Source organism: Alligator mississippiensis, chromosome 6 (assembly GCF_030867095.1).
Source record: "Alligator mississippiensis isolate rAllMis1 chromosome 6, rAllMis1, whole genome shotgun sequence".
In the NCBI taxonomy this organism is placed as follows: Eukaryota; Metazoa; Chordata; order Crocodylia; family Alligatoridae; genus Alligator; species Alligator mississippiensis.
The window spans coordinates 35,731,078-35,746,181 of NC_081829.1; the positions used below are offsets into that span (position 1 = coordinate 35,731,078).

At 43.6% G+C, this 15,104-nt stretch overlaps 1 protein-coding gene across 1 annotated transcript; it reads left to right on the plus strand.

The window, feature by feature from the left end:
• Positions 1 to 12,650: 12,650 nt before the first annotated feature.
• On the plus strand, positions 12,651 to 14,524 carry LOC102558715 (pulmonary surfactant-associated protein A-like). Its single transcript, XM_019497056.2, has 2 exons — positions 12,651 to 12,811; positions 13,998 to 14,524. The coding sequence occupies exons 1-2, from the start codon at positions 12,769 to 12,771 to the stop codon at positions 14,372 to 14,374; spliced, it is 420 nt and encodes a 139-aa protein (XP_019352601.2). The 5' UTR covers positions 12,651 to 12,768; the 3' UTR covers positions 14,375 to 14,524.
• The last annotated feature ends 580 nt before the right edge of the window (positions 14,525 to 15,104 follow it).

Consider the following 15,104-nt stretch of genomic DNA (forward strand, 5'->3'; position numbering starts at 1 on the left):
CTGAAAGGCTGCCTGGTCTTGGGTAATGCTTTTTTCTAGTGCTAAATTGGTGCTAAAAGTTACAAAGTTCCTTTTGAGCCAGGCATAGACATATATCAGAAAAGCAAGAGAAGATAGATAATCCTGTTGATACCCAGTGAGTCAATTCTCTCTGTCAGGATTAGCAGAAGCAGCCTTTGAGATGTGCTGATTTTCTGGAATGCTTTACTGAAAACACAACAAGAAACTGTTAAAAACTGTTTTGAAAGGCTTTCATGGATTCTTGGAATATTCTATTGGCCTACTGCTATAAACATTTGATATATATATGTAGCCTGGGTGGTATGCGAGTGGTACCCTCTCTTCAATTGAAGCGAAGTTAGTGAGTATAAGTGTGCTGTGGGCATGTGACTGCCTAGCTTCAAGCCAGCTTGCCTCCTTCCCCTACAGAGCAGACCAGAGCAGAGACCAAGGACACCCAATTATGTTTAACTATTTACAGATTTAATTTTGCAATGCAGTGTCAATAAATTTATAAAACATGTACATCTATCTATCTATCTAGAGATATCTAGATAGATAGATAGATACACTATTTACAAATACACATTCACAAAACTCTTGTTAAACAATAACTCTTGTTAAACGTAAGCCCAGGCAATCTCAGCTGGGTATGGCAGATGAAGATACTATATCAGTATAGGCCTTGGCCCTCTTTGGTTTTCCAGTTAGTGTACAGCCCCTACCCCCAACAGGCTCTTCAGGCAACAGGCAGGCAAGGGGCAATCAACAGTAAAACACAGGTTAAGCATTAGGTCAGCAGACAAGACCCTGCAGGGATAAATCACTGGTCTAAACATACATAAGTTTCAATAGGACTCAACACATAAAAATTCAATACATAAAGATAACAAATACAATGAAAGCAAATATTGAGTAAGGGATGCTCTAGCACGGCCTTAAGGACCTGGAGCACTAGAAGGCTAAATAAGGCAGCACATAATCATCTCATAATACAACATTAAGTATGCAAGTTTACAGCGAAGGTCCCAACAATATAAGGAACAAAGACAACAATGGTACAGCAATTGTGCCCAAAAGAAGGAATTACACCAGGGGAAATGAACAGGTTACCATAAAGAAATATGACATGACTAGCGTGGCCCAGTTACCATGGAGCCAGCCCCTTAAATCTCTCTGCCACAAAGGGGTTGTCCCCTCCTCATTGTGGGGTTTCCCTTCAGTCACCAAAAGGGGAACGCCCCTTTTCCCCTGTGGAAATCCTCATCTCCTCCCCTCCTAGGGACTGCAGTCCTCTTCTCAGGTAACTCCCAGCAGTGTTGCTCGGTTTGGCTTCTCTCTTTCTCTCTCTCTCTCTCTCTCTGTGGGTTGGCTGTGGGGCTTCCCCCCTTGCTTGGATGGTTGCCCCATCCTGCTGCTGCTTGCTGCAGGAAGGCCCAAGCTGCCTCGTGCAGCTACCTGGCCTGGCAGCCCTCTCAGGCCCCATGTACCGCTCTGTGCACCAAGGGTTCCTGCCTCTCACAGGGATGGGGACCTATGCTGCCTTGTGCAGCCATGGGGTCCTTTCATCTTTCCAAGCCCCCATGCACTGCTCTGTGAAACAAGAGGATCTTGCCTCTTGCAGAGATGGGGATCCATGATGCCTTATGCAGCTGCAGGGTCCCTTCAGCTTTCCAGGCCCTATGCACCGCTCTGGCAACGAGGGGCACCTGCCACTTGCAGGGATGGAGACCAATGCTGCCTCGTGCAGCCACGGGGTCCCTTCAGCTCTCCAGACTCTCCATGCACTGATATGCGCACTTACTCCATGGCTCTCTCCATGACGGGGCTGGGAGCAACTGTTTGCTGCTTCCCATTCAACAGAGGTGTCTTCAGGGTGCTTCTGGGGCAACTGCTCTGCCCCGCTGATCAGCTCCACCAGCTCTTCTACAGCCTGTCTTCATCATCCCTTGTTGAAGTCATCCATGTGCTGGGCATATGAGCTTTTATCCATTCTGGAGGGTCCACCCCCAGATTAGAAACAGACCAAAGAGAAAGCCTGAGGAGTTAGTTAGTTGGTTCTTTAGACTAATGACACTCTAAACCTGTCATTTTTATACTATGTATTATATGATACCAGGAGGTAACATAAGATTTGGATTTATAAGCTGATATGAAACATTTATTATCTTATTGAAATATGTTACTTAGGCTGCTTTTGTCAAAAAAAATAAATGCATGGAACTGTTCCATGAGAAGAATTTCAACCACCTCTATCATTCCTCTCTTGTCAACAAGTAGGTAAGAAATCCACTGGCAGAGGGAATTTAATCAGTTATTTCATTGGCTAAGTGGTTGAATCTTCTGCTGTGGATTTAAAGAACACACTCATGACCCATTTTCATTTGTAGTTGAAGGAACTGCTGTGGTTTTGGTTTATTTTTGTGAAGTCATCAGAAAGTTGCATCCAAAAGCGCAGATAAAGCAAAAATTTAAGAAATGCCAGATTTAATTTTATCCATGCCAAGTTACTTTTTACCATTTGTGCATATGCAGTAAGATAGTAGAGACCTGAATTATATGATCCATTTTAGTTCTTTCCACAGTACCCCTGTCTTATTCAGTGCACAAGGCAGTATACATAGAAAATGAAGCTGACCTCTTTCAGATATCTGCTTTGCTCTTTGCAAAAAACTGAAGGCATAGTAAATGAAGTTGTACAGGTTGGCGAAGCACAACAGTTAGAAAGCCTGAGGCTGAATCGATTCAATCTTCGCAGGTTAGTCTAAGCTGTCTACATTGAACCGATAAGCAAATGAACAGACGTTCACTTTTGATTCCTGAAATGCAGCCACATCCCTGCAGTGACCCAGGCCAGAAGCCAGGGAGAACTAGAGCACATCTCCCTGCTTGGCTGGAGCAGACAGCTTGGGCCAAAAGTAGCCTTCACGCCCTGCAAGAGAAGAGGGGAGGAAGGAGGAGGAGGGGTTGCAGGAGAGTGGTGGGGTTGGAGGAGAGGGTGGGGTTGGAGGAGAGGGTGACCAGAATCTGGAACCAACTTCCTAGGGAAGTGGTTCTCGCCCCTACCTTGGTTAAATTCAAAAAGAGATTAGATGATCACCTGTCTAGGGTCTTGTGAACCCAGCATTCATTCCTGCCTGTGGCAGGGGGTCAGACTAGATGGTCTGTTCAGGTCCCTCCTGACCCTAGCTAGTATGATACTATGATACTATGAGAGGTGCAAAGCATCTTGCAGTGCTGGGGGACTGTGAGTTAACTTGAATCTGGAGAGAAACTGGCACAGAAGTTCAATAAACTAATTTAATGTAAATAGGTTAAGTCTGATACTACTGTACATTCATCCAGGTTTATCTTTAAACTAGTTTCAACCATTTTGAAAGCAGTTTGTTTGCACTGAACTTTTGTTGTGTTAGTTTCTGATCACTTATGTGTAATTCTGTCCCTAGCTGGTATGTCTATCCTGCAGGCATTTCTTTCAGGTCAGGAAGTAAGCTAAACAGATATAATAATGAAAGCTCCATAGAGATATCCAAACGAGCTTTGAACTTGTAGGGTGCTGTTAACAGTATAGCTGTAAAAGCTCACTTCTTCTGACCACAGTGTACTTATACTTGGTGCTCTGTGCTGGTCAGTGTAATTTGTGAGAGTATAAGGGTGATGTTATAGTCATAATGGTCCAGAAATTATATGACAAGCAAGGATTTTTAGGGTGATATATTTTACTGGAGCTACTGCATAGTTGTAATAAGAGTTAGACAAGCTTTTGATTGCAAGACTTTCTTCATCTTCATTGTGTTGTGGAGCTCATTCTTCACAACACATCAAGTCCTTAGTCTTGCTGTTGAGAGTACCAGAAAGGAGACTGGATGATAATAGTTCCTGCCTGCCTGAGTGATATAATATAAGCCACTCATTGGGACATGGACTGAAACCAGCAACTTCTTTAATACAGATCAGTGAATAGCCTTGAGATAGGAACAGTTTTCAGCTGTGGTATAAGAATATTAAGAGGACTTCCTTTCAAAATATGTTAACCATTTTTAAGCCACTGAACTGCCAGTTATGAAGAGGTGGAATAAATCCCTCCACAACTGTTTTGTTTGCTCTGCCCCTCTTATACAATCAAGCTGAACTCTTCTTATTTTGGAATATATTATCAGATTCCCCTTTCAATATTCTGTGGTTTCCTTATTTTCATCTATGTGTGTAACCTCTGATAAGGCCTGAATGAGACACCAAATCCTTCTGCTTTATGCCTCCTTAGTCAGATTCTATTTACTCTTGGGCTTCCTATTTCAATCATTACCAAGTATGTAAGACCTTTACTATGGTATGCTGGAAAACAATCCATATATAATAGGGCTGTCATATAGGTGTACATGGAAAAGACTGTCATTTCAACTCTGTGACGTGAGTTGGATATCTATGTACTGATTTAATAATCTCAGACAATATTTAATTATTAAGTGTTAAGGCTCAGTGGAAGGTCACTGGAAACATTATATACTGCAAACAACCCTTAACTGACATCTTTGCAAATGTCTATTGTTCTTCTCCAAGAATCTTTTGCTCCCCTTGAAAGAGTTCATGAAATAGAAGTCTATTATCTATTATCCTTCATATTTTTCATATGCATCTACAAAACATACTAAACATGCTATGAAAACACCCCCCTAAGAAATAGTTCAAAACAAACCTTATCATATTTCTGCCTTAGCAGGGGAATTTGTAGCAAATGACATACCCTTTACATTTCCAGTTCATATAAAATAATGCTTCTCAAATTACAAATCCTATAAATTGGACTTTGCCTTGTTCCTTTTTCATTTCATTTGGGAATTGAATGGTAAGTTGAACTTCTGTATGAACAAGAATTATAGTTACATTCTACTATAAATCTTTTTGTTTAAAGTTTCCATTTTAGATGGGTTTTTGCACTGTCTCCTTACATTCTTCTCTATTACTACACCTCTAGTCTCTTCTTGTGGTAGAAATGACCTCTAATAAGTATATAGGATACTGAATTTCTGCTTGTGAAAAGAGAGGCACTTGAAAAATAAAGGTTAAACAATTGTTCTTCTCTTGATTGAGAAATGATTAAGTGTTAAATAAGCATTATCTTATATGAATCAGAACTGTGAAGGGTATGTCATTTGCTACAAATTCCCCTGCTAAGGCAGAAATATAAGGTTTGTTTTGAACTATTTCTTAGGGGGGGTGTTTTCATAGCATGTTTAGTATGTTTTGTAGATGCATATGAAAAATATGAAGGACAATAGATAATAGACTTCTATTTCATGAACTCTTTCAAGGGGAGCAAAAGATTCTTGGAGAAGAACAATAGACATTTGCAAAGATGTCAGCTAAGGGTTGTTTGCAGTATATAATGTTTCCAGTGACCTTCCACTGAGCCTTAACACTTAATAATTAAATATTGTCTAAAATTATTAAATCAGTACATAGATATCCAACCGACATCACATAGTTGAAATATTGCTTCTCAAATTACAAATCCTATAAATTGGACTTTGCCTTGTTCCTTTTTCATTTCATTTGGGAATTGAATGGTAAGCTGAACTTCTGTATGAACAAGAATTATAGTTACATACTACTGTAAATCTTTCTGTTTAAAGTTTCCATCTTAGATGGGTTTCTGCACTGTCTCCTTACATTTTTCTCTATTACTACACCTCTAGTCTCTTCTTGTGGTAGAAATGACCTCTAATAAGTATATAGAATACTGAATTTCTGCTTATGAAAAAAGAGGCACTGGAAAAATAACGGCTAAACAATTGTTCTTCTCTTGATTGAGAAATGATTAAGTGTATACAAAGTAACCTTGACTATTTCTTCCTCCCTGTAGTGACTGTATCTGTTGCTGCTTGCATAATTAAAACTGAATCCAGAGCTTGTTCCACAAGAGAAAATGGGAGAAGTGAATCAGTTATATTTTTAAAAAGGAAATAAAGTATTGGTTTTGTTTATAAAATGGCTAATTGGCTATATTGTAAAAGATGAATTGCCTGTTTTGATACAATAAGTTTTTAAACTTAGGCTAATTTTAGCTATATTACCAAACTCAGCTTCACTGGCAAAGATTACTAAGCTAAAGGAAGTTTCAGTCCCAAAGACAAAATGTTACTTCAATATTCATATAAGAATTAACACTTAATCTTTTTTTTTAATTTTGTATAAGGAACTCAATATCAGATAATACATCTACTGTATGTTACAGCTGGCCAAAAATGATGCTGTCACCCCAGTTGTTTTGCATGACCACAGCACTTACCCTCTTGTTGGTGACTTGCTATGCTGAAAAAGAGTGCATAGTTTCTGGAAAAGGAACTATGGCCACCCAAGGCCAACAAGGTATCCACAAGTCTTACTTATACTGAAGTCTGGATGTGCTGGTGTATTTGGTGATTACGTTTGATAAACTGAATGCTATTTTGTTATATGGTGATGCTTGGTTAAATGGTTTGTCAAGTGAATTAAAGCCAGAGTAGCTGCAGATAGCAACAAGGTTTAACTTGGGAGCTCCTAACTTGGGAGCTCCATACAAAGATTTAGTTTCAGACCCCTACTCTATCACACAGCCTTATTAAAAGTAATAGCCATAACCTAACAGGGGCCCTTGAATAGATGGGCTGCATCCAGACAAGTGAGCATGTGAATGCTACAGTGCCTCAAAACAGTCTGAGATGCCACAAGAGGCATGGTAAGAATGAAAAAATGTTCCCCATGCTGCACATTTGCAGTGCAGGCTCTAAATTTGATAACAGGAAATCCTGGTACCAAAAAAAAAAAAAATTCCAGAAAAAAGTGGTGCAGGACACACTCCTGGAGCATGCCCAGAGGCAACCAGATGCTGGATCCTCCAAAGAGATGCTCTGGCACACAGCCAGAGTGTCTCTATGGCTGCCCCATGCCCCAGCTACTCCAGCATGCTGCCTCAGCATCCTGAAGCAAATAGGAGAGGGACAAAGCTGCAGAGGTGGATCGGATCCAGACTCTGTCCCAAGTAAGGAGGGACATGGGGGTGGGAGGGACTGTGTGTTTGGGGGTGGGGGGAACTGCTTGGGAAGGGTGTGTCCCGTGCCTGTGCCCCTCTCCCCACCACCCTGAAGCAGCAGCAGCAGCAGCAACAGCAGCAGGAGCAACTATCAGGGCACTCATGCCCATTCCTGGCAGAGATCCCTTGTGGCACAGCCTTAGACCCAGGCACTGCACATGGTGATAGATGTGGGACTGGCCCACTAGTGCACTCCCTTGCACAGAACCAGGCCAGCTCTTGGTGTCACCTGGGGTCCCAGCACTAGACACAGAAGCTATGCACCCTTGGGCTGGGCTGGGCCAGGTCCTGCCTCCATGGAGCTGGCCCGGCCCGACAGTGTACAGGACACATGGAGGTAGGACCTGGCTCAGCCCAAGGGTGCGCAGCTTCTAAGTGATCCTGAGTGACAGCAAAAGCTGGCCCAGCTGTGCACGAGAATGCACATGAGCAGGCCAAAACCCTGAGTCATGTGCAGCCACTGGGTCAGAGGCAGTGCCACACTGCTGGGAGTCTCTGCCAGGAGTAGGCATGAGTACCCCAACAACCACTGCTGCTGCTGGTGCTGCTGCTGCTGAAGGAGGGGTGCTGTGCACTGTGCAGAAGGGCACAGATAGGAGACCCACCTCTCCTGAGCAGTCCCCTCCACCCCAACACAGTCCCTTCACACCCACAAACTCCGCCACAATCCACCCACAAACCCCACACCCCCATACCACCCCCAGAAATCCCCTATCCACATACCCACCCACAAACCCCACACCACCCCACCCAAACCCCCACACAATCCACCCAATGCCCCCACAAACCTTACCTCCACAAACCCTACATCCACTGCAACATTCACTCACAAATCCTCCCAACCACTCCCCACAAACCCCACCCCCTTACACCCCTTCCTCCCCAAACCTCACATCCCCTCCACAAATCTCACACCCTGTATGTCCAGCCACCAGACAGGATGGAACAGGACCTGCTGACATGCTGTAGCCCTGTCCCATGCCCACACCAGTGCTGGAACATGTGTCCCCAGCCTGGCAGGGCTCCTGGTTCCAGGGACCACTTGGGAGGTATGATGGGCTGGGGAGAGGAGTGGAGGTGATAGCAGGAATGTGTGTGTGAGAGAGAGAGAGAGGGGTCAGGGATGGGGGAGAGAGGCTGCCAGAGCCAGGCTTAGAGCCTCCCTGCCCCCCTAGAGCAGCCTGTGCAGGGGAAGGCTGGTTTCAAAGGGAAGGGACTTGCCCAGCCCAATCCCTAAGCCCCAGTCAAGGGCTTCCCAGGAACAGCATGGGGATCGCTGGGGTCTAGACACAGGTGCAGGGAGCATAACAGCAAGGGCTGGCCCTTCTCAGAGACACAAAGCAGTGGGTGGGAGAGCCTCAGCTGGATTCATGTCCTGGTGCTGACAGAGCTGCTGCCAGGAGGAAACTAGTGGGGGCATGCAGGGGCTGCCAGTCAGGAGTGAGGGGCATGGGCAGGGCTGTGGATTGGGAATGAAGGGCAAGGGCAGGGGCAGAGAACTAGCATATCAGTGCTGCTCAGTGCCCCACATCCTGGTGAGTGAAGGGGGCAGGAGCATCTCTGATTTTTCTATGACAAAAAAAACCAAAAGCAAATGCCAAAATGTATAGATATTCAGAATTCATTTTATGATGATGATAGAGGCACCTGTAGGCTTCCAAATTGCTTTAAAATTGTAAACATATCAATAAAACATTGCCCAAGGGATCTCTCTCTCTATAGTGGTGTTTCATTTTAATTCCAGAAGAACATGGATTTAGGGTATTTTAATGAGAAATTGGGGGGTGGGGGGGCATTATCAGAGAATAGCAATTATTAAACAGGGAACATGAGGATCTCTGCTAGTGAGGCAAGTGGTGGGAGCTGGGCAGAGGAGCCTGCCCAGGGCCAGCACTGGGGATCCAGATGGCAGAGTGGGGACACCAGATGATGTGACAGCAATGCCACCCGAAGTCCAACTGTGCAGTCATGGCCCACTGGGTGCAGACGGCTCTGGTACAGTGCCTGTACCAAAGCCCAGGTGGCTATGAGGTCTGGCAGGCATGCAGCCATGGGGGCAGGCATGCAGCCATGAGGGCCTAGGTCCAAAGGGGCAGATGCTGTCACAGGTGACAGAAGGTCACAGCCAGGCAGCAACCCTCACTGCCAGACTGCTGCAGTGAGTAGAGGGTACAGGAGCCTCTACTCTAGGTTAGGGCTGCTTCAGGTCTCCAGCTGGCACAAGGGGCTAGTGTCCCCAAATACCAACTGGCTGGGCCTCAGAAGCTCTTGAGGAGAAGTAGCCCGAAGCTGTGCACCAAGGCAGCTCTTTATACTGCTGGGGCCAGCACAGGTGCTAGCCTAGCCTCTAGCTCCCCCTGACTGAAGATCCAGGAGGATCTGGACAGTGTCAGTTTGCCCCAAGTGACACAATTTGCCCCATACCAAAGTGCATGTTAAGGCATGTGTGCCAAGGCACAAATCTCTGACACAAATTTGTGCCACTGCTATTTGAGATGCTGCAAGTGCAGGTGCCTGCACGTGTGGATGCACCCATGGGCATAGCTTGCACTGCCCTAATACCAGTTCAAACTGGCTAGGGAAACTTTTACTGCCTGCTACCACTGTAGAACCTACATAACTAAGAATGGAAGAGCTGGAACTACACTGCTATCATGGAGGATTTAATTTGAAAGCAGTGGCCCACAAAGGCATAACTGGCCAGGACTATGTTCTGGGTGGTAACAACACATGGACAGCACCTGCAGGCTTGTTGTGGCTCGTGGGGTTACGGGAGGAACAGCTCTTACTCAGATGCTGATACAGGTCAAGCAGCCAAAAGAAAACCCATTTTCAATGGCAAAGGAGGTGGCATTTGCCCTCTGCAGCTCCTCATACACCAGGTGCTGCCACTGATACTCTACCCCTCTTTACTTTGCTGACCTGGGGCCACTGTAGGGAAATTGTAGAGACTGGTGGGAAAGGGAAACAGGAGGAACCCCCTGCAGTCCTATCCCAGTCCACCCCTTTGGCAGCACCTGGGGCTCATGCCCTGCTCACCCACCTCAAGTCACTTTTCAAAGCAGAATCATACTTCAGAAGTAAAAAATTAATTTAATTGAGCTAAATGAAACTTTGTGAGTTGACAGGAGATAATTACATTTCTGCTAGCAGAACAACCCCAGTCAAAGGTGGACAGCAAGTGTGAAACCAATATCAACAGCACCAGTGTTTGCCAGCTAAGCTAAGGGAGTTATGCTAATAGTTGGATGTAATGATAAGCTATCAAGGTTCTTTGGGGAAATCTGATATCTTTTTATTAGACCAACTCAAATAGTTGGAAAAAAATCTTCTTTGCAGGCTTTTGGATATAAACACCTTTTGTCAGGCTGAGGAAACATCTGCAGTTGATGTGTGCTCTTCCTGGATGGAATGAATAGTAAAGAAGCCAGAGCCTGGTATTATGCAAGAAAGCCAGTCAGTGAAGATATAAATTAAGGAGTCAGTGGGTGAGAGACAGGTTGGAAGGGAGGTGGGGAAGGGGAATGAATGTAGCTGGTACATAATGGAGAGGTACCTGGGGAGTCAGATGTTAGGTACGTTATAATGTGTCATAAATGCAATGTCTATATTTAGTCCATGACTTTTGGTATCCAGGAAGTTGATGAAGTGACGTTCATCGGCTTGTCTGTGAAAGGTGTTTTGTAAATTCCCTTTGAGGATTAGAACTGAGAGAACGAGTGGTTTTCTTGTAAGAAATCTGCCCCCACAGGTAATTGGGTATTCTTGTCTTTGATAGATTTCTGGTGTGCATTTGTTCTGTTGCACAGTTGTTGTTTGGTCTCACCTACATATTTTCCATCAGGGCATATTTATACCCAAAAGCTTGCAAAGAAGAATTTTTCTATTTGAGTTGGTCTAATAAAAGATGTCAGATTTCCCAAAGAACCTTGTTTGCTATGTCCTTAGACCAACACAGCTACAACCTGAGCCCACGATAAGCTATTACATTCTAGCTAGACTAATTACTAGACACAGTGACCCCATGTATTTTACAATCCCATTATTGCTTTACCACACTCCACTAGACCTTTCTGGTCCAGCAAGCAAGGCACAAATTATATAGATCAGCAGAACAAAATCTTACCATATACTATGAGCAGGGAACCCTTCCCAGTATCATCAGCTCTTTCAGAAAAGCACATACCATAGTCCAGGTTTGCTTGACTAACCAGTGTGAGGGAGGTAGAATTAGAGGGGACAAGTACAGGGGTAACAGTGTACTAGTCCTCTTTACTTAACAGTCCTCACCCTTAATCTTTCTTTGCAGATTCCTGGGCCACTGATCAGCAAGATATTCTGTATGGCCATATCATCTGTTGATGGTCCCAAGAGCCCTCTATAGCAGTGTTTCTCAACCTTTCACGTAGCAAGTACCCCCTAACTTCTGAAAATTATAATAAGTACCCCAACACTCAATTTTCCAGGGGATTTTATATTTACAGACTAATGTGTACCATATGTTGGAAGAAGGGCTGTGTATATAAGGCCGATATGACAGATATCTGATCTGATGTGGATAGGGTTGCCACCTGTTACACCAGGGATGAACAACTCAAGTATGTACCTGGGCTGAAAGTGATGTTGGCCAAAGCTAGGAGGGCTGAACCCAGTGCCACACAAAGCACAGCACATCAAATTATTACTGGGGAATTTAAAGCACCGTGCAATGTGTGGCGCACCAATATTTTTGCCATACTTTTGAGAGGAAAAGGGGGTGAGAGAGAGAGAGTGTTGGGGTACCAGTGTACCCCCCTGCCAGTCTTGCATACCCCCATGGGTAAGCATACCACAGGTTGAGAAACTATGCTTTATAGAAATTATGTTTTTCTAGGTTTAATCCAGACTACAGCCATCACTGTATACACATGAATTTCTGTAGTCCAAATTAAAATTGGCTCCAGTCTGAATTAACTAATCCTCATTGAATGAGGATTAAAGTTAATGCAGACTTCAGCAGTCCAAATTAGGCAATTTAAACTGTATTAATTAACATGTATATACAGCATTACTTTTAGGGAAAAAAGTCGTTAGGAACTCAGATAAGCATTTCTTAGGAATGCAGATAAGCATTGCAAATATCAGTCCCCTCAAGGGAAACTCAGTTGGGTTTTTGCAACACAACAGAGGCTGTCAGGCACAAAGTATCACCTTTACAAAGTCAAATGTGCCAACAATACCTCGCCATGACTGCGTATCAGTATCCTAAGACCCCAGCCTTGCCCAAGCATGTGGGCTACTAGTCTGTGAAGAAGGGGGAAAACCCCCTTGATTGTCTCTTAACCCTTAATTCTAATTGAAATTTGATTGGAATTGTATGATGCAAATCAGTTAACATGGTTTAGAAAATGGTGACCATGTCTACAAACAGCCAGGAAGTTCTTACAGTGACAAACAGTATTACATTCACCAGGTAATCTTCAAGAATAGTATTTATTATCATATATGAAAAGGCCCCTTATTTGAAACAGTGAAATCAAATAATTTCACACAGACTATTAGATAAATGTATACCAAACACAAGAGTGTTTTAGAAAATTGCAATAAATTTGCCACTTAATCTGTGGAATAAAAGTTCCAACTATTTAAATCAAATATCTTAAGAGTTATTTTTGTCTATAGGGTTGCCACTGTCTCCTGACATTGAATTACAAAAAATGCTTCAGAGTTTAGAAGATCGAATTCTACAACTTGAAAGAGGTAATCTGTCTGTTTTTTCTTTCTCCCTGATTTAAATTTGGTTAACTACAAAATACTATATGAAAGAAAAAAGATCCTTGAAAACAGGCAGTGTTTTCTGACCGTTTCTGCATTAGATTTGACATTCTATTCCTGGGGGGGAGGGGGACAAAATACAAAAACCCCACATGGCTCTGAGGATGGGAGAGTAATAAATTTAATTCTTTCAGTGGAGTGATAATTATATTACCAAGCATATTCTACCAGCCATGGATGACTTACTAAAATGACAACAACTTTCTACACAGAAGTGTTTCAGGAGCATCTTTCTTTATCAGAAAAGATGGGGGAGAGTGGATTGGAGCCCCCCTTGTGGTGGGAGGGCTCCAATCCCTCTCCCCACCCCCAGCGCAAGCTGAACAAACCCCAAACTGAGCTCCCTTCCCTTCTCCCCCTCCCATCCTGAAGAAAGCACCAGGGGCAGAGCTGGGCTTCATGAGCCCAGACCTGATCCTGGGCAGGCACTGGCAGGAGTTAATGAAGGCAATCTGCTTTGCACCATCTTCCTCTGAACCCTCAGCGTTCATTTTTTGCATGATCAGGCACTTTTAAAGCACCCTGCAGTCAGGTACTTCTGCCAGGGCACAGTTGTAGAGTGCTTTCAGGGGGCTGATTGTTGCAACAACATGTCACTTCTGTCAGTGCCCTGCAAATCCATTCGGAGAATCTGAAAAATAGGCTGTCACCTGCAAAACTTATGCCCCTCTGAACAAATTAGTCTCAAAGATGCTACTCTTACCTGCCTTTTACCTAATTTCAGACAAGCAAGACTAACTACACCTCTATAACCAATTGTCCTACCCTTCCATTGTCTTTATGCCTTAACAATTCCTCTCCTACCTTCTCCTTTCTTCTCAAGTTATATATTATCTTTATTCCACAGAGCCACAACCCTACATATTTTAGCAGATCATTAAGATTCGCCCACCAGAGAATGGGATTTCAAAGTCAGGTGGGGGTGGGGGAGGGCACAAGAATAACATGGTGGCAAACCAAACAATGGGTAGGGCCTGTCCATCTTTGCTATAAGGTGTTCAATTATATTTGTATGAAGAAAGAGAGACAATTGGTGCCCCAGTGTAGCAGCAAAGGGAACAGTGTAAAATGATCCAGAAACAATTAACAGGATTTTCCCTTTACTTTACAGTCCTTATTTTGACTAAACAGATAACAGAGTATGGAGGAAAACTTTTTGCTACCAATGGGAAATCAGAAGATTTTGAAACCATATTTCACACGTGCAAAAATGCTGGTGGCTTCATTGTGTCTCCCAGGAACGAGGGGGAAAACAATGCCATTTTGGAGTTTGTGAAACAGTTTAACACATATGCATATCTGGGAATAAAGGAGGGTCTACTTCCAGGTGAATTCCTTTACCTTGATAACACAAAGGTGTCTTATACAAATTGGTACTCAGGTGAGCCCTCTGGTAGAGGGACAACAACTTGTGTGGAGATGTACACTGATGGCACCTGGAATGACAAAAAATGCAATTACGATCGCCTGACTGTCTGTGAATTTTAATCCCTTCTCCTCCTTTTACTTTTGCATGGCTGATAACTCTTACAGTCCTGGAATTCTGTCTGTCACCCACAAACAGAAACCTGTTCTTTCTGCACTGTAGTTAGTGAATTTTGTGATGATTCTGCAGGAGAATATGAACATTAATAAAAGCATGAAGTATTAACTTCTTGATGTTAGCTTTTTCATGAAAAACTCTAAGAAGAGGATATTTGCACCCCCAACAATAAGTAATCCAGCACTTTCCTGGCCACTCTCTACTTCTTGCTCCCCCACCTGCTGAGAGACATCATAAAGCAGTGTCTCCTGCTGATCTGCTTTTTAACCTTCGCCAGCTTCAACTTGAAGGCAAGTAGAACTGAAGTTAAAATCAGTAGCTCTTCAGTCCTCCTCAGTCTGGAGGTGAGACAGCTCCAAGGGTTCTTCACACACAGCAGTCTCCATACCCCACACACACAGGTCTTTGGCAGCAACAGAGGTATTTAATATGGCTGTGTGAAGCTTCTGTTCCTGATTCAATTTGGCAGAGATTCAGCCTTGAATCAGATGACCCTTGAATCAGATGACCCTTTAATCTTTCTAAATCAAATCAGAACCCTCCAAATTGATTTGGAAAGATTCAGAAAGATTTGGCGATTAAGACATAGACACAGCTTTAACTGTTTTTTCCACATACCTCTAGGTAGCAGGCAGTTTGTGAATGCTGCAATGCTGGAGAGCATGAAGTATCCCA

What these genes read in the sequence shown, in the direction of transcription:
- LOC102558715 (XM_019497056.2), top strand. Translation starts at nt 12,769, where the DNA reads ATGCTTCAGAGTTTAGAAGATCGAATTCTACAACTTGAAAGAG. An exon ending in AATTCTACAACTTGAAAGAG is followed by an intron (nt 12,812 to 13,997) that starts GTAATCTGTCTG and finishes TTTACTTTACAG; the next exon opens with TCCTTATTTTGACTAAACAG.